Genomic DNA, 21,459 nt, shown 5'->3' with positions numbered 1-21,459 from the left:
ATATTAACTCGATGTAAGTTAATTTTTTTCGACTACCTTCACATATCAAATGTAAACAAAATAACAACCACTGTGTATATGTAAAGAAGAAATAATGGCTCACTGTTGTTACAATATAACTAGATCGTAATGTAGAGTTAAGACTAGGTCCGTAATTATTTAAATTAAATTTCAATATAAATATTTATATTTTAATGTTTTTCAAAAAATTCTATATTTTTTTTAATGAAAACTTGTAAATTTTTACTTCATTTAATTTTTTGATCATTTTCGTATCATTTACACTAAAATATAAATGTTTATATATCACTGATATTGATGTTGTAAAATGTAAAAGATTGTTTCTGGAACTAACTCTATATGTATATTCTGCTATATACCGTTTATATAAAATACTTGGAAACAACATTACATTAATACTGCTATTGTAAGATGCAGTAGATAAATCCAACTATTACATTAAAACTATATATTACCTTTCGCTATCACATCTAAACATATTGGCTTACATGGGGGATGTTAAAAAATTCTTCAAATTTGTGTGATGATAAATTGTGATGATGATTGTGATGCTTAAAAATATTATTAAGTTTGGTTCATCAATTTACACACATATAACCGAAAAAATAATGATAAAATAAAATGTTTAATAATAATTATGTGTTTCAAAAACCCAAGCTGTGCTGAAAATACATTGAAGCTAACAAATGTGCATTTTCTCTTTAAACCGTGCCTGACTGCGAGCCATTTTTGTTTTTATGAGCATTCCACCGATTTCAACATTTCCCGTCTCATCCCGCACACCTAATAACTTATTATATACAGTACATTAACGCTTATAAAATACAACTTAATACTATGACTACAATAAAACGATTTGTCGCTTAAATAAAATTATTATGACAAATAATTCCTCTTATTTACAAATTCGCTATACATTACACATTAGAATTAATAAAAAAAAAATTGTAACATTGTACTTGCGACTTGCCTAATCCTTTCCCAAATGTACTACTTGCATGTTAAAACTTATTTACAAGTCGAGACTTAAACAATCACAAGTGATGAAATGTAAAAACATAATGAGGAACAAATTACATTGTACCCTAACACTAACCCTTCCCGCCCGAGCCGGGCCCAACATATCACATCCACTTCCATTGTAAACACTATGCCTTGCTGAACCTTAAAAATCGTACGTAAAAGGGAAACAAAAATATTTACACAATGTATACATAAAAAAAAAAACTTATCACAAAATAAGGATATATTTTTTAAGTATAAATCAATATAATATACATGATCCAACGATTCCAAACACTGGGTAGATTCAAAATAAGAGATCATAATAAGATTCATGGAAACACACATCCAATTGTGGCACTGATTATGTCAAGACTAAAAAGGTGGGAAAGAGATATGTGAATTTGACTTATTGTCTTACAATACATATTTACATTTAAAAATTGTGCTCAACCCAGTATTTCTAACTGCACATTCCTCACAAAATCCATTACAAGGAGATCCATCATGACACCGCATCCGAGGTTAAAACGTCTTATCAGTTTAAACCATTCTGTCGTTTAAAATAATATGTCTAAATCCATTATGTACTTATTAAATTATGCTACCGAAAGCCAGTAATAAAGAGCTTTAGCTCATACGTCGCGAAATATAAACTAGACACACTACACAGACAATTCATTGTAATGATATACTAGTTTTCTGTACTTGTTTTTGTTAACACTCGCCTAATTGAGGCGTTAATTGACACTCACACACTGTTATTTTGCTTGTCTAGTTGAGGTACTTTCTACACTTCTTGGCACCGCAAGTACACGGTATTTTGACCTCTTCGAATGGAAACTTGTAGTCGTAGGTCAATTCCTCGCCTACTGTGATGCGTCGCAGCGCGAAGATGAGAATGTGCTTGTGTCCATGGATATCCACGACACGAGAATAGCAATTAGGCTGAAAATAATATCATAATGTTTAAATTCGAAATTTATTACCTAAACTGACACATTACATTCAACCAATAAGCGTACTTAAGAAGAATAAATATTTTCCGAACTGAAATATATAGGGGACTATTTTTCAATGGCTGGATAGCTCATAGAACATACTCCAACCAGCCCAAAACGAGGAAAAAGTGTAAAGTTCATCTGATTTGGTCCTGGCTTGCGTTCTATGATGGGTTAGAGTTTGTGTGTGTGTTAGTAGTTGGCATGATTGACATTTGTATATGTTGTATGAGGTATGTATGTACTCACATCGCACGAGTGGTTGATGAATCTCGCTGCGTTGCCTTTAAGTGTGGCGTCGACGACGAGGTTGTCGTCGATGCGGAACATGTAGCAGCCGCCAACTCCACGTCGGCCGCTCGTCGCCTCGTACCGTTTCTCGCGTTGGTCCGCCAGCACCGCGCGGATCACCTCGCCCGCGTACTCTATCACCATGTCACCTGGAAACAATACCATATTTTACTTACAATTTTTATGTGCTTTAAATTAGTTTCGAACTTAATTAGCACAGTTGCATACGAAATAAACTTGTAACTGAGATAGCAGGTGGCGTCAGATGTGTGTGGCGTTGTTGTTTCGTGCAGAGTGCTCGTCGACATCGTTGATCCTTAGCAAAAGTCTATATTCTACACGGCAATTTATTTTGGTTTAGTCTAAACTGTATCAATTTTACCTTCTTCAATATCTCGTTTGCAAAACAAGCCGCGTCCGTGAATATGTGACCTGTATACGCCGACCGAAGCTTTCGACGTCTCCTTGAGTTGTCTGAATCGCATCGCCGGCGGTAGTGTCGCTAGCCGTCTGTACAACAGAAAATATTGTTATTTACTATCGATTATACACTTCAATAAATACTAGTGATGCAACGGATGTCTGTTTCCGTTTCCGCAAGTGCGGAAGTTCCGCGTGCTTTTCAACATCCGTTTCTGCTTCTGTTTCCGCAACTTTTATAACGGAGATAAAACGGAACTTTACAACGGCTGAGAGATCCAAATGCGCGGCGCGAGACGCGCAGTCCGTGCGCGGCCTTTCGGCACTTGTCGCATTTGTTTGTTTACGTACTATTTTGTGAATTTAAGCGCGTAATATTTTCTGCTGCTGTTTGAAACAATCAGTTTCTCTTGCTGGAGTAAACTGTCAGTTGTTGTCCATATAAAATTTGACAACTGGCAAAATGTGACTATTTCATACTTACTAGTTATTAAATGTACTTTTGAATAAGTGATAACCATGTAATGTAATATCATCATTATATAGTTAGAAATATATTTGTCGTTTGTCAACACGAGTGGTTTGGCGAACTTTAATTTGTAAATAGTGTAATTTTGTTTCCTGAAAATAAATTAAAAAAACGCGTAGTTTAACTTATTGCAGCGCAGTAAAAATACATACATTGAAGGCTAAAGGACACCGATAACCAATGCCTTAATAAATTAAAAACGAATACAAACTGTTTTTACTGAAAAAAATATTTTTGTAAATAAGTTTTTTATTATTATTTACACTTCTGTTTCCGCATCCGTTTCCGTTTCTGCTAAAATTTATTTTTGACATCTGTTTCCGTTTCTGGTTCCGGTAAGACACTTCCGTTGCATCACTAATAAATACTAACGATTACACTACATTCTTTAATTTTTTTAAATAACTTTGTAGATCTAACAAAAAATCTATATCTATACATAAAAATTGGACAGACACTCCTATGTAATATTGAGAAAATCTAAAATTCTCGTGTCACGGGGTTCGAACTTGAACTCCTCCGAAACGGGTCGACCGATTCTCATGAAATTTTGTGAGCATATTCAGTAGGTCTGAGAATCGGCCAACATCTATTTTTCATACCCGCCATTTTTTAACTGCGCGCGGACGGAGTCGCGGACGACAGCTAGTCTATACATAAAAATTGAACAGACACTCCTATGTAATATTGAGAAAAAAAAACATATTTCGTATACGTGATGTATTTACATTGTCGATAATGAAAAACCAATTTAAAAATGTTCCATTTTTCAAATGAGTGTCTTGTCAACATAGTTAACAGGCGAGCAGCATTAAATCAGAATAAAAGTCGAATCTTACCTTGAAATCAAACTCTCGCTTTCCTGTCCTCCAAACGGTGGTGGTTCCTCCCTGAAGGGTGAGGCCATCCAGCTGAACATGTCGTGGTTCGGCTTGCGGGCGACGGGGCCGGTGCGAGCGCTGCCCCACGGGCTCTCCTTGAAGCCCTCGCTCAGGTCCAAGTTGTTATCCCAACTGCTCAATGGACGACCTTGACGGATCTTGTATTTCGTACAACGACTTGCCTATAAATGTTTATACTAATTAGTGATTGAACTTATTTTTTATATTTCGTAAAGTTTTTCAATTCAATATAAATATGATTAGAAGTACATTAATCATAGTTTGTAATGTAGGAAATTGAATTTACTTACTCCAGGTAACTGCTCAATCAGATATCTTAAGGCGTTGTTGTTTAGTCCAAGGAGATGAGCCCCGGATAATGTGGATGGAAGATTGTACTGTATGAGCGGCATACCGGATTGTTTCCGTGCGTTTTGCACTGCCTCGATCACTTTAGACCAGAGATCGGTTAGTGATGCGGAGGAATAACTGAAACCGTCTTCAGATGTCACTTCGTAAATTAACTTAGGCCCGTCGTCTTTGGGCGGGTCAGGCGCTTGTTTCGGCTGTGCAGTTTTGTTTTCCTGGCCCTTTGAAAATTTACTATGCTTCTTAGTCACAGTTGGTTCGCTTTCAGTTTTCTTATCGTTTAACGGTCTCTTCATTAGTTTGGTAGGGGCATTTGTCATTTTGGATTGTAGTGATCGATTCGTATCCTTTTCGGTCAAAACTTTAGGTGGTTCCACATCCATGTCTGAATCTAAGCTGGGTAACGATGCCATTTGGCCAACGGTTACAATGGGTTCATTATTCCTTGTATCCGACGTACCTGATGCTCCACTGGTAGTGGCTTGATTCATCTTGGTAGACAATTGTATAGCTCGTGCTGCGTCTCTTTCTTCTTTTTCACGTTTCGCTCTCTCTAATTCGAGCATCCGTTTCGATTCTTCGATTGCTTTTTCTAAATCACTATCTATTGTTTCTTCTTTTACACTTAAATCTGGCATATCATGACTCACCTGAGTGGCCGGCCTTTGTTTGGGAACAGATGGAGTTTTACTGGTACTGGCGGCTTTTGATGATTTGCTCTGACCGTCTCTATGTAATGGCAAAACTCTATTCATCGGTCTCATTGACATGGGATTTACAACGTTGGTCGGTATTCCAGATTGTTGAGTAGGTGGGGCTTTGGGCAAAGTAATGCTAGTACTATTTTGAGATGGCAAATTAATCGTACTATTTTGTTGAACAGGTATGCATATCATGTTACTATTACTATTATTCTGATTCTGTAACAAATTGTTGTTTGCTTGAAGCGGGAAATTGATGTCCGATGCAGCTTTAGAAGCTATTTTTGGATCAACAAGGTTGTTTTGGACTGTAATATTAACAGTATTATTGCTAGAGTTAACATTAATATTCATGGGAGCACTGTTTGGTATTGCTTGGAAAGGTACATTTATCATTGTACTATTATTTTCAGTTTTTTGTTGAAAGCCTAAAGTTGGCTCGGTTGCAATACTTCCTACATTGTTGTTACTATTATTTGTTACAACACGTATATTATGTTGTTGAGGAACATGTGTATTGATACTGTTCTCTATATTAGTATTGTTCATTCTGTTTCTTTCTGGCAGATTAATCACTCTATTATTTTGTGAATTCATCTGCATATATCCCATTTGGTTGTTAACAGATATAGTGTGATTTTGTTTGTCATTAGCCACAATATTAACCTTGGCACAGTCATTGTTTATGTTGTTATGAGGTACATTGGGGTTCGGAGGAGGACCCATTATATTTTTCCCTCTTATAGGTTCTTGTTGGAATTTAGGTGTTTCATTTACAGTTATATTTGGTCTATTTATTGGGTTATCCATATTATTTATATTTTGAGTACTGTTATTACTACTCAAGCTGCAGCTATTGATATTAATTTGAGTATTGTTGGGAACTTGATTGCCTAAATGTTGAGTAGAATTAGAGTGAGGCTGCGAATTATTCATGATCATATGATTATTATTTCCCGACATCAAGTTGTTAGCGTTGTTACAGTTCATTAGCATATCATGCCCAGTTAAGTTATTCTGAGTATTTGCGCCATACATATTATTACTTGTCGAACTCATCATCATATTGTTTGATAGATTTGAATTATTGACATTCATGCCGTGAATCATATTACCGCTGGCCATATTCAAGTTATTACTGGTATTAATATTAGAACACATTTCAAACGACGATTGACTGTTGGTAAATTGTTGTGAATTATTAGAGCAGCTGCCGCTGCATGAATTTTGCATGTCATTTTTGATATCTGGAATGTTTGGACCATGCATCAACGAATTTGTCAGCGATTGATGGTTTGAGTTTGTGATCTGCATTGAATTATTGATATTATTATGCATGTTCATAGTATTGATGGAGTTCATATTATTAATATGATGCTGCATGAGACTAGAATGCTCCATCGAATTTCTATTATTTTGTATTTGGTTCATTGAATTAAGGTTTTGCATAGACATAGCACCATTGTCATGCCTGTTGGTATGCATACCTTGAAGATTGGTCGTATTATCTATACTGCTACCAATATTCATGCTAGTCGTGTTACCAGACATGTGATGCATACCCATACTATTATCCATTTGCTGTCTATTGTGCATTTGATTAGATACGTGTTGATGCATATTCATCATATTACTGTCAATATGTTGCCGATTATTTTGGATTTGCATTACATTAGACATAGGATGCTGGTGATGGTGCATATTGTCCATTTGTCTATTTTGTTGCATGTTCATGTTTTGTTGATTCATATGCATGTTATTATCAATTTGATTTCTGCTAGAACTATTCATATGGTGACTCATTTGTTGCATTGAATGCATCTGTTGATTATGCATGTTATCCATAGGTCTGTTTGAGTGCATTTGATGGTTTAAATTATTAATTGCATGAGATTGCATATTATCCATCATCATTCTATTGTTTTGCATGTTGTTCATATTGGTCAATGTTTGATTCATATGCAAGTGGTTTAAGTCATTTAATTCCGAACGGTTCATGCTGTGATTATTGGATAAATTATGCATATTCATAGATTGATTCATTAAGTTATTATTGTCTGGCGTGCTTCGGTTTGACAGCATATTTGATTGATTGTGATTTTGCTGTGTTCCAATAATATTGTCATGAAAACTTCTGTTAGAAGATCCTTGATTCATGGCTTGCATCTGGTTATTGTCTAATTGACGATTATGTTGTATTTGACCATTCATTATATGAATTTGGTTAGCGGGTGAATGTTGATTGTTATCATGACCCATCATTGTCATGTTTCCGTGATTTAAATTTGAATTATTAAGCATTGAATTAGAAATGTCGTGTTGTTGGTTATTATGATGCAAGCTATTATCGCTTGATACGGCAATATTCATTCTGTTGTTTGTACTCTCCTGGCAAGACATGTTAATGTTTTGCATGGAATTACTCGCAGAATTCAAAATCTGAACTTGTCCATGAGAACTATTTGAAATCGAACACATTTGATTCGCATTGTTTGATGCTGACATAGGATTTTGGTTGTTTTGCATTTGAGGTCGAATCACGTGAGGTATAATACTGATGGATGGTGAATTGCCCATATTTCCTGCAACTTGACAACTGCTCAACTTATGTATATTCATTTGATTATTGATGCCTTCAGAATTATGCTTATCATTGTTCCCAATATTTTGGAAAGTCTTGTCGTTGTGTGGATGTTGGTGCGAATGTGAAGCCATGATTTCTTGATTGAAATTCATGTGTCCGTCTTCTGTTTTTGAAAGGGCGTTAATCTTGCTGAGTTTCATAGCGGTGTCAGCATTAAAATTACTGTTCATCACCGATGAAGGAGGGTAAATATTACCAGCTGTTATTTGGATTACGTTATTTGAACTCGAATGACTTGAAGAGTGATGGCTTACGTTGATACTTGACTCAAATTGATGGGAATGTAAGTTTCCTGATGATATTGTGTTTCCATTATTTTGTATCGACATCATACAGTTTTGATTAATCTTATCAGGTTCGTTGTGCGAAATTTGACGACCAGATATATTATTCTGAACATTCATTCCAGAGTTGTTTGTGGTGTGGTTAGACTTCAATGAAATGTTTTGCAATTCTATTTTGTTATCATTGTTATTTTGGTTTAATCTCCAAGGTGTAGGTGATTTTATACTTTGTGTAACGCTTATTGTTGGTAAGCTTGTGCAGTTGGAATTGTCTTGTAGATTACCACTTATTTCAATAACATGGGAGTTTTCAATTTTTATGTTATTTTTATTAGATGATGGGGCAATTGAACTTGAAACTATTGGTTGAGACAACGGGATTGGTTGCATTGAAAACGATGATCCCGAGTTGGGCATAGATTGAGATATAGCCATTAATGGTTGACCTGTAGAGGAAACTAAAGTCACATTAGGAGACATTGTTAAATTGTTTGATTTAGACATATTGGTCTTCTGCAGATTCTGAACAGAATTCGATATTGACATTCCATGTATCTGAGATGTAATCGGGTTGATGGTGTGACGTCCAGTCATTAAGTTACCAATACCAGATTGTGAACCAACGGTTATTGGTGCAGCACTCATTTGTATCACTTTTTGTGTTTGCCGATTATTATTGTTGTTTGATTGTTTATCGGGCAATGGTTGTAATGTCAGGTTGGGAACGCTCGTCTTAACCGTTTTTATTGTCTGTGGCGTCGATTGTACTGTGTGCGCCGTTACTACGTTAGGTGTAGATGAAGAGGCTTGTGAAGACACACTTTCGCCAACATTATTAACGACCACATAGCCAGTAGGCACTTCAACTATAGGTTCTATCTTACTCGCTTGGAACACTTGAGTTGTTGTCGCCGAAAAACTACTATTTTGAGCTAAAACACCTTGCATAGCTGTAGACACAAATTGCTGAGATGACATTACTGTATTTTGAACGATCGTTTCTAAGCCGTAATAAACAGGCTGTGTTGTCGTAAGATACATACAGCCTGAGGGGTCAGTAACCATTTCCAAAGTAGGCGTAGAACCAAGTAACACTTGATCATTGCAAAATTGTGGCAATAAGGTCCCTTGTGGTATTATTGTAGCTCCTGGTGTCGAGGAAATCAACGTATTGCCTTGTGATGGCAAGGCCGCATTTGGTATTATAGTAGTCTGTCCATTTCCCATACCACTTTGAGGCACGACCGTAGCTCCAGCGGTCTGTAAGGTGTTATTTGGCAAAAGCGTAGCAGTTTGCGATGTTATTGTTCCAGGTGCTAAGCCTTGAATTGTTCCTTGCGGTATAATAGTTGTACCATTTTGTGTATGTATTGCTTGAGGCAGGATAGTATGGCCGTTGGGACCTTGAGAAATAATGCCTTGAGCTTGTATTGTGCCTTGGGGCAAGATTGTAGCACCTTGTTGTATTGCTTGTGGTAAAATGCCGACGTTACCCTGAGGTAGTAACACTGGAATACCGCCGCTCGGTACGGCGACTAAACCACCAGATTCAGTTTGCTGTATTTGAAACGTTTGTGGCATAAGTCCACCTTGTGATATAAATTGTGTTGGTCCTGTTTTAAAGTCACCTTGTGGTGCTATGGTTGCTATATACTGCATGTTTTGGTTCTGTTGCTGTGACAATGCCTCAACGTAAGCCGACATAATATTCTGATTAGCCACGGGTTGTACTATTATAGAAGGTTGCCCAGTCTGGTTGTTTGTTTGAAGTTGTATGACGGTATTGCCAGGTCCGAGTGGCGATTGGTTGATTGTAGTGAATGTTTTTTCCAATTTGGTTTGCCTCTTTATCGTAGTCGGTTTTGGCATCGGGCGTCCCCTTCCACGATTAGCAGCATGAAACATAGGTTTCGGTTGCACAGGTGGAGGTTGTTTTTTCGGTGACTTTTGAGTAGTCCCCGGAAGAATAATATGTTGTTTTTGTGAATTAGGCGATGTTAATCTTTGCGCTGTCATCGCCGGAACAACAATAGTAGGGTTTCCTTGAATTTGTGGCCTGATCATAGGCTGAATATTCTGAATAATTGATGTGTTTGGCATTCCTTGAATAGAATTTACTGGTAGTGCTATCGACGACGCACTGGCCATGTTTGGGAAATTCGTTACTTGATTTTTACCTTGGATAATGGGTGTAATATTTCCAGTTTGGTTCGAGGGAATTGTCAACACTTGGTTTGAATTGGATGATATAACTTGGATTCCGCCTGCGCCCGATAAGAGTTGCGTCATATCGGCGCTTCCTTGAATTTGTTGTATGTTTGCATTTCCATTTCCTGGTTTGACACATATATTGTAAGGCAGGATTCCTGGTTGAGTTATTATTTGGGGAGTCATCATTTTCTGCCCGGCTGTTGTGCTAGTTTTAGGGGGTAGCAACATTTGCGGTGTAACGACGATTTGTGGTGATGATAACACTTGTTGGTTTGCGGATACTTGAACATTAGTCGTTTTACTTTGATCAAATATCACCGTGCCCGACTTCATTTGCTCTGTAATCGTCATTGTCATTTCATTCGTCGGACCAGGCGAAGGCGTCTCGACAATCGTACCGTTAATTGTAATTTGCCTCGTATTAATTGATGTCCTTCTCGCCGAAATGCCTTCAGCTTTAACAGAGTTCTCAGTCCCGCTGACAACTCCTGTGTGTATTATCATCGGTTGAGCGAAAGCACCTTGAAAAGCGTTTTGTAAGGTCGTCAAAGTTCTATTTTCGGGTGATTTAGGATTTTCACTCTCACTTTCGCTAGTTGATATCATGTCACATGATGGCACATGTCTATCGTATGATTCTTTATTCCTGTACGTACATTGACATCTGTCACATCTAACAAGTTGCTCGAGTTGACCCGGTGCTCCCGAATTGTCGTCTAAGGGCCTCATTACTAGTTCAGGTTGTCCGCTTATAGCGTTGCCAGCAATAGTAACGGTGTATGTGCTTTCGGTTCCACTCGCTCTGTACAGGAATTGATTGGAATGATTCCTTTGCATGTTATCATTGCCCGTATGGTCTTCTGCCCCATCAAGTTGCTGGATGGGCGTAAAATCTTCATCTCTAGGACTACTTGGTCGCGAACTGCAAGTACTTTCGGAGCCGGACCAATCTGCGGCACCGTCTAATTGCGATATTGGGCTACAGTGTATTTTAGTATAGAAATCAATGACATCTGGGTAATATCCTTCAGATTTGTCAGTTTTATCATTAGAATTATCGTCTTTTGGTTTAGGAGTTGTTGTTGTACGATAGTTGACACCAGATGAATGTGGAGCCTCTTCACAAATGTTACTTGTATTTGCAACATTTCCAGGTTTATTTTTCTTATCAACGCTACTGCTCCCTTCATTCTCCTTGATCGGTTCCAATGTACTCTCCGTTAGTGCAACTCTTTGAACTGGACTTAGTTTTCCAGTCACTGTCGAAGATTTTCCTATTTTGCATCTCTTTATAGTTGACGACAACAAGCTCGTGTCGAATTTATTGTTCCAAGTCAAACTAGTCGATCTTTGCTGGCCCCGACCTGTTGTAAGACTTTTAAGATTATGATTTTGCAAAAGCATTTCAGATTTGCTTCTCTTTAATTCTTTATTGCCTGATTCTAGTCGCGCATTTAAAAGTTCATCAATAAAGTCTGTCGAACGCGAATCACTTTTATCGTCCGATTGACTGATTGCGCCGTAAAATTCATTCTTTAGATCCATTGCAACGAGATCTTCGTATGACATGAGTTTCGGGAATATGTCTTGCATTGAAATTCCGTCTAACAGATCATGATTAAGATCTTCAAAAATAGCATCTTTCACTTCTGGCGGTAAAAGATCTGCCGTGTTTTGGGGCTCTTCTTCATCTTGTTGTTCTTGTTTGCACACATTATCTAGAAGATGTTCAACAACTTGCTTTACAGCCAGATCTTCTAATGTCACTGAGTTACCAAACTTAATCGGCGACTTGTCATTCTTCAACATAAGAACAGTTTTAGACCTTGTTTCCAGGCTTTGGTGCCATGCGCCAATTTCAGCAATTGCTCTTTCGACAATTTGTACATCCATTGTATGATCTACTGTTATGTTTACACCAAAGTCATAGCCGGGCAATGGTTCAGCAAGGATCAATTTAGTTTTTATTGTATACCTTACTATTTTTGATGGTTTTTTGCACGACCAAAATAGACGTGTACATGAAAAATCTACCGGCATCAAAAATTCTTCATAATCAGACACAGATGGTACAATTTTGCCTAGACTATGTACTGTTAAAGAACCCATTAGAAACTGTACTTTATTAATTTCACTGTACCTTTTCTTTTTCTTATCTAACTCTACATACACAGGTCTAGTTAATTCAAAGTCGGCATCTTTTTGTAAACTTTTCTTAGGGACATCTTTTCCGTGAGTCGGACAAAATACTCTCTTATCATCCATAAAAGCACAGCTATCCTTCCTTGCACAAGAATAATGGTATGTTTCGCTACAATTTTTTGCGCAGCATCCAACACTGGCTCCTTTCACTTCACAAGAAGCACATTTGATCATTTTTCCTCTTGAAATTGCAGAATGAACATTTTGCAGAGATCCATCAATTTCTTCAAATACTTCTGCTGACCAAAGAGCGCAATTCGCGTGAATCCAATCGTTTTGACCGCAGTATAACAAACGACCTTCCATCGCAGGCGAACCGTCGCCTACAACTTTACACAGGACACATGTTCTTGAATCTACAATTGGATAAAACTCCAACAGGTCTTCCTCTGCTTTTGTTCCTTCAGACTCTAATTTAGGCACAATCTGATCAAGTGGCTTCTCAACCGACTGTTCTTTTCTATTTATGCCTTTATTATCTGACATCTCATGCTCTTTAAGAGATTCTGTATCATCTTGTTCACCTTCAACTTCCAAATTAGGTTGAAGGCAATTATTGTCACAATCAAACCATGGAAATGTTTCGAAGAATAATTCTTTATATATTGTTTGAAGGTCATCATTGGATGTTCGTACAATAACATCTTTCATATCATGATTGAAATCTTTTAAGGAGATGTATTCATCACTATTCACTCTTCTTTTGATATCCAGTAAAGATGGGGAAATTAATCTACTTAAATCATTTTCTGATGCATCTTCATTCAGTAAATCTGGTTGTCTTATCAAAGCGGGACTGAGGTCAGGTTCGCTGCGATCTTGAGGGAAGGTATTGACGGGTTCGTCATCATCAGAGATCGCTTCGTATTTATCATCGTGGATTGAAGTAGGCAACATGGCCATAGCCTTTTCTGTCTTCACTTGAGGCGGAAAATTATCATGCACTTCGACACAGGAAGCCGTAAATTCGGTTTTATTGTTGTACAAACCAGTCGAGAAGCAGATCTCTTTATTCTGCATTAGTGGTTCTTGTAGATTGACAACTTTATGTGTTGTATGCGGCATATCTTCTTTCTCCATTTCTACATCGGTGAATAATGATGAGCAATGCCATATATTTTGCGAAGCGTTGGCTTCGTCAAATTTGTTTTGCGTCGGATTATTGCGCCGTCCTCTTGCCGTATTTCTGTATACTTTTGTTTCTGTAGTCTTCATAGATTCATCTCCAGTATCGAAATGTAACTTACGTATCGCCTGAGGCGACATAAGACGGTAGGGTTTATTTGGAACTGGAGTATTCTTGTGCGGTGTAAGTTTTAGCAAAGCACACGCCTTTTTATTCTTTGCAAGTTGCTTTAAGAGGTGCAGTAACTTGGCTTTGAGATGTTCTGTGAGCATTTTCCTCCAGGGCGGGTCGTGTGGCATGCACTTGCAGCAAATGTACTCGATCGATGGAGGTAAAGCTGACAGCAGTTGGTATCCTTCTCCGGACAAACCTTCGCAGCTCGCGTGCACCCATCTTGCACACCAGCCGCACTCCATCATCTAAAACGAAGAGTACGGAATATTTACTGTTATAATTACATTCAAATGTTTATAATAACTAAATAATAATAAAACTAGTAATAAACAAAACAAAATTGTAAAGTCATACCTTGCTGTCAAAGTCGTTATCCCTATAGCAGGCCTGGCAGAGCGGACAGTAGTTGCCCTTCTGGCGCAGCTTGAAGCATGGTCGGCAGAACGGCAGGCTGCCGACGAACTTGTTGACGCGGTTGCTGTCGCAGCTCTTGCATTTAAGACAGGCGCTACATATCTGTAAAAAAAAGTACACCTCATTTTATAACATACATAGTGTAATTTTCTTCAAGTTTCAACAGCTTTCTATACTTGCTGTTCAGTCTGTATGTATCAATAACATAGATATTTACTAAAATTATTGGTTACTTTTTTTTAGTTTACAAATATTCTAGTATCAAACACACCTGAGGCCAGTCACTGCGGTGGTCGGGCGGGGCGGGCACGAGGCAGGCGGCATGGTGGTGTCTTGCGCAGGAGCGACAGCGGAGTCTAGCGGCGGAGCGCGAGCAGGCTGCGCAGGCGACGCAGCGCGCGCACGTCCAGTCACCACCGCCTTCACCACGCCCCGCGTCCTCCGCGCACCAACTGTGGTACCACTCGCAGCAGCTCGAGCACACCAACATCTGCAATACAGGTTTACAAACAATGAACTTAATGCTGTTTCGCCCGAATCATATTCGATCTTCTATTAATCAACTAAACACAGTATTATTCACTGTGGTGACTCAGCTAACCAAAGTGTGTCTTACTTTGTATAGCAATGTGCAAATTTGGAACAGTAAGTATGAAATGAGCTTTAAGATCTTTAACTTTTTGTCCAGCAAATGTGGTCAATTAAAGTATAAACAAAATGTGTAGTGTACAACAATCCTTACCTTTTCATTGCCAGCACTGCCGCACAAGAAACACAGCCTAGCTACGGTGAAAGGGGCTGTGCCTATCAGACCAAATCCAGTGCTGCAAACTTCATCCGGATCGTAGCTCTCCCAGAAATCAACGCAAATCAATTCCGGACGATTTTGTCCGCATTTCTGTGACCTGCCGCGAATCTGTAAAAATATTTTTAAAAAATATATTATTTGAAACAAAATATACCTTCCAAGTAAGGTTGATGACATGCAGATGGCCAGCCATAAAAAATTAAGCTAAAACTTTAAGGTTTATAAAACCTTATGCGCTGAACAACGTGAGTGGGATATGGCCAAAGAGATTAATTTGAAACAAAATCTATAACTTGTTTAAGTTGACTGAAATATAATAGTATAAATATACTTACTTAAACAAAGTAACTTAGTGAAATAAATTAGAATATAAAAGTATATTATTATTATTTTAACTTACATTTGTGATGTTTGTGAATGGCTTCTGTATTGTCTTCTTTGGGACTAGATCCATAACAGTTTCATCTTCACTAGATTCCACTTTCGTTTGAGATTTAGCAATGGGAACTTCCACCTTTCTCTTTTTAGACTCTACAACAATTTCAGTGTCTGGATCTTTATTGATAACAACTTCTGGGACAATTTGTAGAGTTTTCTCTGTGTCATTTTCAGATTCACCACCCGACATATCAGGTGCACCATTTTCTTTGTCGACAGGCAATGCGGTACTGTCGTCATCTGATGACAAAGATTTGTCCGGTTTATCCTTCTCTTCTTGAGTAGGGAATGTTGCAATCGGCTGTCCCAGTACTATAGAGGCACTTCGGCATACATGTTTTACCCTTGGACCTTTCAGTTCCATTTTCTGCCTCTTTGGGTCCTCAGTTTGTTTTCCATCACTCTTATCTTTCTTTCGCACTTTCACCCTTGTAAGACGACGTTTCCTATTGTTAATAAAGTCTTCATTTGTTTCCTCAGCTTCTTTAGTTTCTTTCTGAACTTTCTCCTGAAATTTTAAAAACACATGTTATAAAATTTTGATACTTCTACAATCTAATGATTAGTGCTGTTAAGATAAGTGCTGAATTTATTAAGTTTTTGATTCAAACCCTCTTAAAACATAACTGCCAAAATGGTGTTTCATAAGTTATGATAAGTTTAAAACATTTCTAATTACATGATGAATCTTACTAATATTATGAATACGAAATTTTAGATGGATGGATGTTTGTAAGAAGGTATCTCCAAAATGTCTTAAAGGATCTTAATTAAATTTGGTATAGTAGTGCATAGTTTAGAAGAAAACATAAGCTATTAATTTATTAATTTTTTTAATTCCGTGCGGACGGAGTCGCAGGCGACAGGAAGTGTAAAAAAAAAATTACAAGTTCAAAATTAATACTATAAAAAATGGATAATGTAAAATATACCTCTTGTTTTTCAACCTCTTCTGATGGCTTCTTCGTCACTTTTAGGGTACCAAAGAGTTTGGTGTTTTCATTCTCATTTGCAGTAAGAGTAGTAAACATCGGTTGAGTTGTTGTATTGCTAGCAATCCTCAATGGATTAGCTTGTGTCATAGGTACAGATGCCTTAGTACCAGCCCTCATGTGCGGTGGGAGCATTGCTGTTAGACTCGCCCTGATGTTTGGCGGCACTTGGAAGGCTTTCAGGCACATTTTCAACCAACATGCTGGACAACGAGTCTTGTTTGTGCAGCGTAGCAATTTCCATTGTTGAGATCGGACAATCGGTGGAACATGGCAGTTACCTATGAATTTGTTTTTACATTTTCAAAGAATGTTAAGTAAACTGTTTTAAACATTAACATGATACAATAAATTAACCTGCATTTATTCTATAAAACCACATATGTTATATAGTGGATTAGAAATAACTCTTAAATCTACAAATCTATAATAAAACTTACATTCTAAATATTCCTTGTAAACTACAACAATAAACAGGTTCAATTAAATGTACAGATATTCAATTTAATTTAAAATCCTTTTTTATTAGCATTGAAAATCTATCCTCTTAAATTATTTATAAATTAATTAAAATATATAAATTGAATAAATACCTTCTCCTTTAAGACATTGCATTACAACGGGACCTGTTCTGTGAGACATTTTTTCCTTCTTCAACATTTTAGATATGAACTTGCGGCATGACTCACAGGAATATATCCCGAATTTGCGTGCTTGTTTGACAAATCTATAGAAACGAACAGCGCCGCATACTCCACATGTAACAGTCGTAGGAGGATTTTGTGCTGAAAGGGTAAAGAAACCATTAAGTTATAATTAAAATGAACTTGAAAATTAAAAAATTAAGTCATTTGTGTGTTCATTTTAAATAAGAAAAATTGATTTTGATATAAAACTACAAATATATAAAATGATTAACATAATAGAACTAATGCCTGGTATACATTAGGCGAGCTCAGTAAGCCAAGGCTTCCAACTGGAATAATTTCAACACCCAATGAAGACAGCAAGCCAGTCAAATGACTGGGATGGCATTCTAATTTTCAGGCCAGTTCAGTCATTCCACCACAACTGGCATAATGAGTTGAGTATCATCAGATAAAAATTAAGCAATTTTGTATGGGTTATTATTAATTTAGACAAGACAGATGGTATCTTACAAAAGACATTTGAATTGTTGTTAGGTTAGTGATTTATGTTTGTATTTAAATAGACTTACATGACACAGATGCAACTGTAGAAAATGGTCCATCTAGGCCCATATTTGATGGGGTTGTGGTATTTAACTGAAGCCTTGCTTCTCTGATTATAACTTTGCCCCGTAATAGTTGTGATGCAGTTGACTTATCTTTCTCCGGACTAGATGAAGCTGGCCGTTCTTCCTCATCACCACTGCCAGCGGGGCTCTCACTTTCCCAACTGTCCTCAGACTCAGAGCCACTACTAGTACTAGGAGAGGTACTGGCATCAGATATATCCATCAACTTACGCATAGCATGTCCTGTCCTCTCTTCTTTAGTTTCATTGGTTTGTAATTTCTCCAAGTTCTCAACATTTGAATTCTCATCCGGTGAACACTCCGAATCTTTCTCAAATGAAAATAAATCACGTAAGGACTTTCGATTGCCAGTGTTTATATTAGAGAATGAAGTTGTAATTTTGTCTTTGAATAAGTTGGATGTGGATAGCAAATTTTTGTCTCTATTCTTTTCGTTTTCACTTTTCTCCACATCACCTTCTTCATCAGGGGAGTCATCATTGTCATGAAGGTTGTTAAAGACTAACCTCTTTAGTTTTGGCTTTTTAAGAACTTTTCCAGAACTTATAGCATTGGATCCGGTTATGTGTTCTTCACCATCAATAAATCTTTTATTAGGTTTGATAACCCTTGATGAATGGGCACTTCGAATTGGTAGAACAAACTTGGAATTGCCGGTTTCCCTATCCATCGGTGAGATATTTCTTGGAGGAGGTGAAATGCAGCGGCTTTCACTGAATTGTGAAAATTTGTTCATAGGCTTTGATAATGGGTTGAGATTCTTTCTCAAATAACCTTCTTGTTGTTCAATGCTTGACTTTGAACTTAGATCTGTCAGCTTTGCAGGTTTGAGAATACTGTTAAATGTTGAGTATTCGGTTTGTTTTAATGATGACTTCTTCTTGATAATAGACACAAGAGGCGCATGATGTTTGATGGGAACTTTTTTAAGCGGTAGAAATATATCTTCGCAGCTTTCTACAGTGCCAAAAGTGACTGTCTTTTTCACAGGTTTAGGTTTATCACCTTTAGATGGCTCCATTTTGTTTTGTGATCTCGTTCGCACTGGTGATTTTGATTTATCCCCTCCGTTTTCTTGGGGCTCCTTCTTGTTTTTTTGTGTTTCCTCAGTTACTTTATTCTCACTGGTAGAGTTTTCCTCATTCTCATTATTACTTTCTTTCTTCTCTTCTTCCTATAATGATTTTAAATTGATTACTAAGACTGATATAGGCATTATTAGATTATTTAGAGATACTTACATTTTAACTATATAAGTATTTAAAAACTTGGCTGATATAATACTTTTTGGTAATAAAAAAAATTACTAATCCCTTTTGTAAAGAAGTTTCTATAGCAACTAATAGGAAAAACAATCAAATGTTTCATTTATTTGAGAAACTTCAAGAGTTATTTCTGGACTTAAGTTTATATTGCAGCTAATGAAAACATTTTTTGTTATTCGGCAATAATTGTTGTATGACAATGGTAAATTGGACCATATCCAGATTATTACTAATAATTTTACTGACTACTCAATTACTGACCTAGTACTGTTTTCTTAGCATAAAAGTAACTTTTATTTAGTTATCATTTAGTTCATTATGTTTCAATCTTCACAAAAAACATGACTCATGTACAATCCAACATATGCAAAAAAATGTTACAATGACTCATTTATTAAGTAAAAATATAACTTCTAGAACATTACCAGTATCTATTATAAACTAGTAACTAGGTTTCTGACTTAGATTCAATGAATTTTATCATATTAATTCGTAAATGAGCAATACTTCTACTAAAGATATGTGCCGCATCACATCATTCTTTCTTAACCAATCCTGAATAATATTGGTTTTGAATATAAAGTACCATAGTACAGTAGTCTTGAGTATGAGATAAAATAAACTACTATATGTCAGGAAGCTAAGAGAAAGCCACACATTTATGGAATACCGCAATGAACCTTGAAGGTCATATAGATCTATTTTCGAGCAGTTATGAGTTTGGAATGTCTAATATATTCTTAAATATTAAGCAGTATAATATAAATACAAAGAGATTTATGAAATTTTATCAAAATAATGTTTCATTAAAAGTTTCAATGTGAAAAATTATTGACACTTTCCAATTTCAGGTTTAACATTCAGCATAAATTCTTAAAAGTTGAAAATTTCTTTTGTAATATTAGTGTATTTTCATATGACAGTAACCTCATTACTGGTGTCATCAGTTGATTGTGTATAAACATCTGTTAATATATTATCTCACAATTATTTGATGTCAAATATTATTGTAAAACATTTCAATATTTAATAATCTTCATTTCACAATATGGCTTGCCTATTTCAACGATTATATTAAGGTCGCTAAGTATAAAATGACCTAATAAAATGACATTGAATTAGTTACATTGGTAAAAATAAGCAAAATGACTGTTAGAATGTTTTGAGAATTAATTTTAATGTTAGCTATATAACTAACACTTTTTATTACAAACTACAATTGCGCATTTATGGTGCAAATTTTATTCTTCTACTGTTGGCCCCAAAAGTTAGGTTAGAAAATCAAATAGTTTATTAAAGTACGATCGTCGTTTTAATAATTTAGAAGTAAACTTCTCAAATAATCATTATTTAAAACGTTGCATTTTCTAGACGTTTGCCTTTGTTGACATCATAAATCGTATGGATAAATAAATGTCAAAATTCCTACATTGCTGGACGCTACAATACGTTTGGCGCCTCGTTTACGCTTGGAACTATTACGTAAACATAACATTTCCGCGTGTGTTTTGTTAATTTTATGTAATTTACTTGGAAAATGTTGAAAATTAGGCATCGTGTTTTACCTCTTTCTCCCCAGTAAAATCATTGCCGCCCGAGCTGCGGGCGGCTGGATGGTTTTCTTGAGCAGTCTCATGGTAAACAGTGCCCGAGAGAACACTAATACGCTTTCTGTTCTGGAACTTTAGCGGTTTCCCGGGGAACCTGGACCTTCCCATTTTGATACGCACATAAACGAAGGACACTCAGTGCGTTTCGAGTGAGCGCGAAGACACTGGCGCGCATGCTCCGGCCCGCGCGCTCCACAACGCCATTCCACTCATTTATGCAATGTGTACAACAAATTACGACGCAGTTTTCATCACATGCACACCCAAACATAAACAGCACTAACACCCTTCACATTATTTATTAAAACGATCACTTTACACAGTTTTTGCAAGGAACGACATCATCCATCATTTTAATGGTCGACTGATCGTTAACGCTGAAGTCGTAACGCTTCCATTCAGCGGAGCGTCAACGATAAAACAAAAGAGAATGTACTAAAGTGCTTGACTCGGCCGCACGACGCGTCGGTAACAATATTTGCGTTTTGTTCCATTTGTTAACATAAACCGAATTATTGAAATGATCTCTCGTAATTTGACAAAGATGGCTGTACGACGCGCTATAACAATAGCGAACACGAGTGATTAACGAGACGAGGCACGCGAGGCCGCGGTGTGAACGACACCTGGCTCTCGGAGGCCAGTTATGGATTTTGAACCAATCGCGACGTTAATTCGGACCGGTATGAAAACAAACATGTCCGATGTCGCTCGCTACGTCTTGCTCCTATACGGCATCTATCTGCATAGACGCCTCACTCACTCATTTCACTTTATCAATAAAAATGCCAAGTAAT

At 36.9% G+C, this 21,459-nt stretch overlaps 1 protein-coding gene across 1 annotated transcript; it reads right to left on the bottom strand.

Moving 5' to 3' along the window:
• Nucleotides 1-332: 332 nt before the first annotated feature.
• LOC106715470 (histone-lysine N-methyltransferase trithorax) lies at nt 333-21,411 on the bottom strand. The gene is made up of 13 exons (XM_014508763.2): nt 20,618-21,411; nt 17,728-18,961; nt 17,102-17,293; nt 16,449-16,789; nt 15,479-16,024; nt 15,013-15,186; nt 14,542-14,760; nt 14,211-14,372; nt 4,457-14,101; nt 4,104-4,327; nt 2,698-2,825; nt 2,274-2,464; nt 333-1,971 (listed from the first exon to the last, which is right to left on the bottom strand). Exons 1-13 carry the CDS (start codon nt 20,768-20,770, stop codon nt 1,798-1,800), a joined length of 13,383 nt encoding a protein of 4,460 aa, XP_014364249.2. The 5' UTR covers nt 20,771-21,411; the 3' UTR covers nt 333-1,797.
• Nucleotides 21,412-21,459: the final 48 nt, after the last annotated feature.

This window comes from Papilio machaon, chromosome 18 (assembly GCF_912999745.1).
Source record: "Papilio machaon chromosome 18, ilPapMach1.1, whole genome shotgun sequence".
In the NCBI taxonomy this organism is placed as follows: Eukaryota; Metazoa; Arthropoda; class Insecta; order Lepidoptera; family Papilionidae; genus Papilio; species Papilio machaon.
This window is presented reverse-complemented; position numbering and strand designations above follow the sequence as displayed.

Bases quoted from the DNA above. Each gene is read 5' to 3' on its own strand.
- LOC106715470 (XM_014508763.2), bottom strand. From the start codon at position 20,770: ATGGGAAGGTCCAGGTTCCCCGGGAAACCGCTAAAGTTCCAGAACAGA. The intron at 17,294-17,727 runs GTAAGTCTATTT...TTACCCTTTCAG, and splicing joins TACAGTTGCATCTGTGTCAT to CACAAAATCCTCCTACGACT. The intron at 16,025-16,448 runs GTATATTTTACA...TTAAAATTTCAG, and splicing joins AAGAGGTTGAAAAACAAGAG to GAGAAAGTTCAGAAAGAAAC.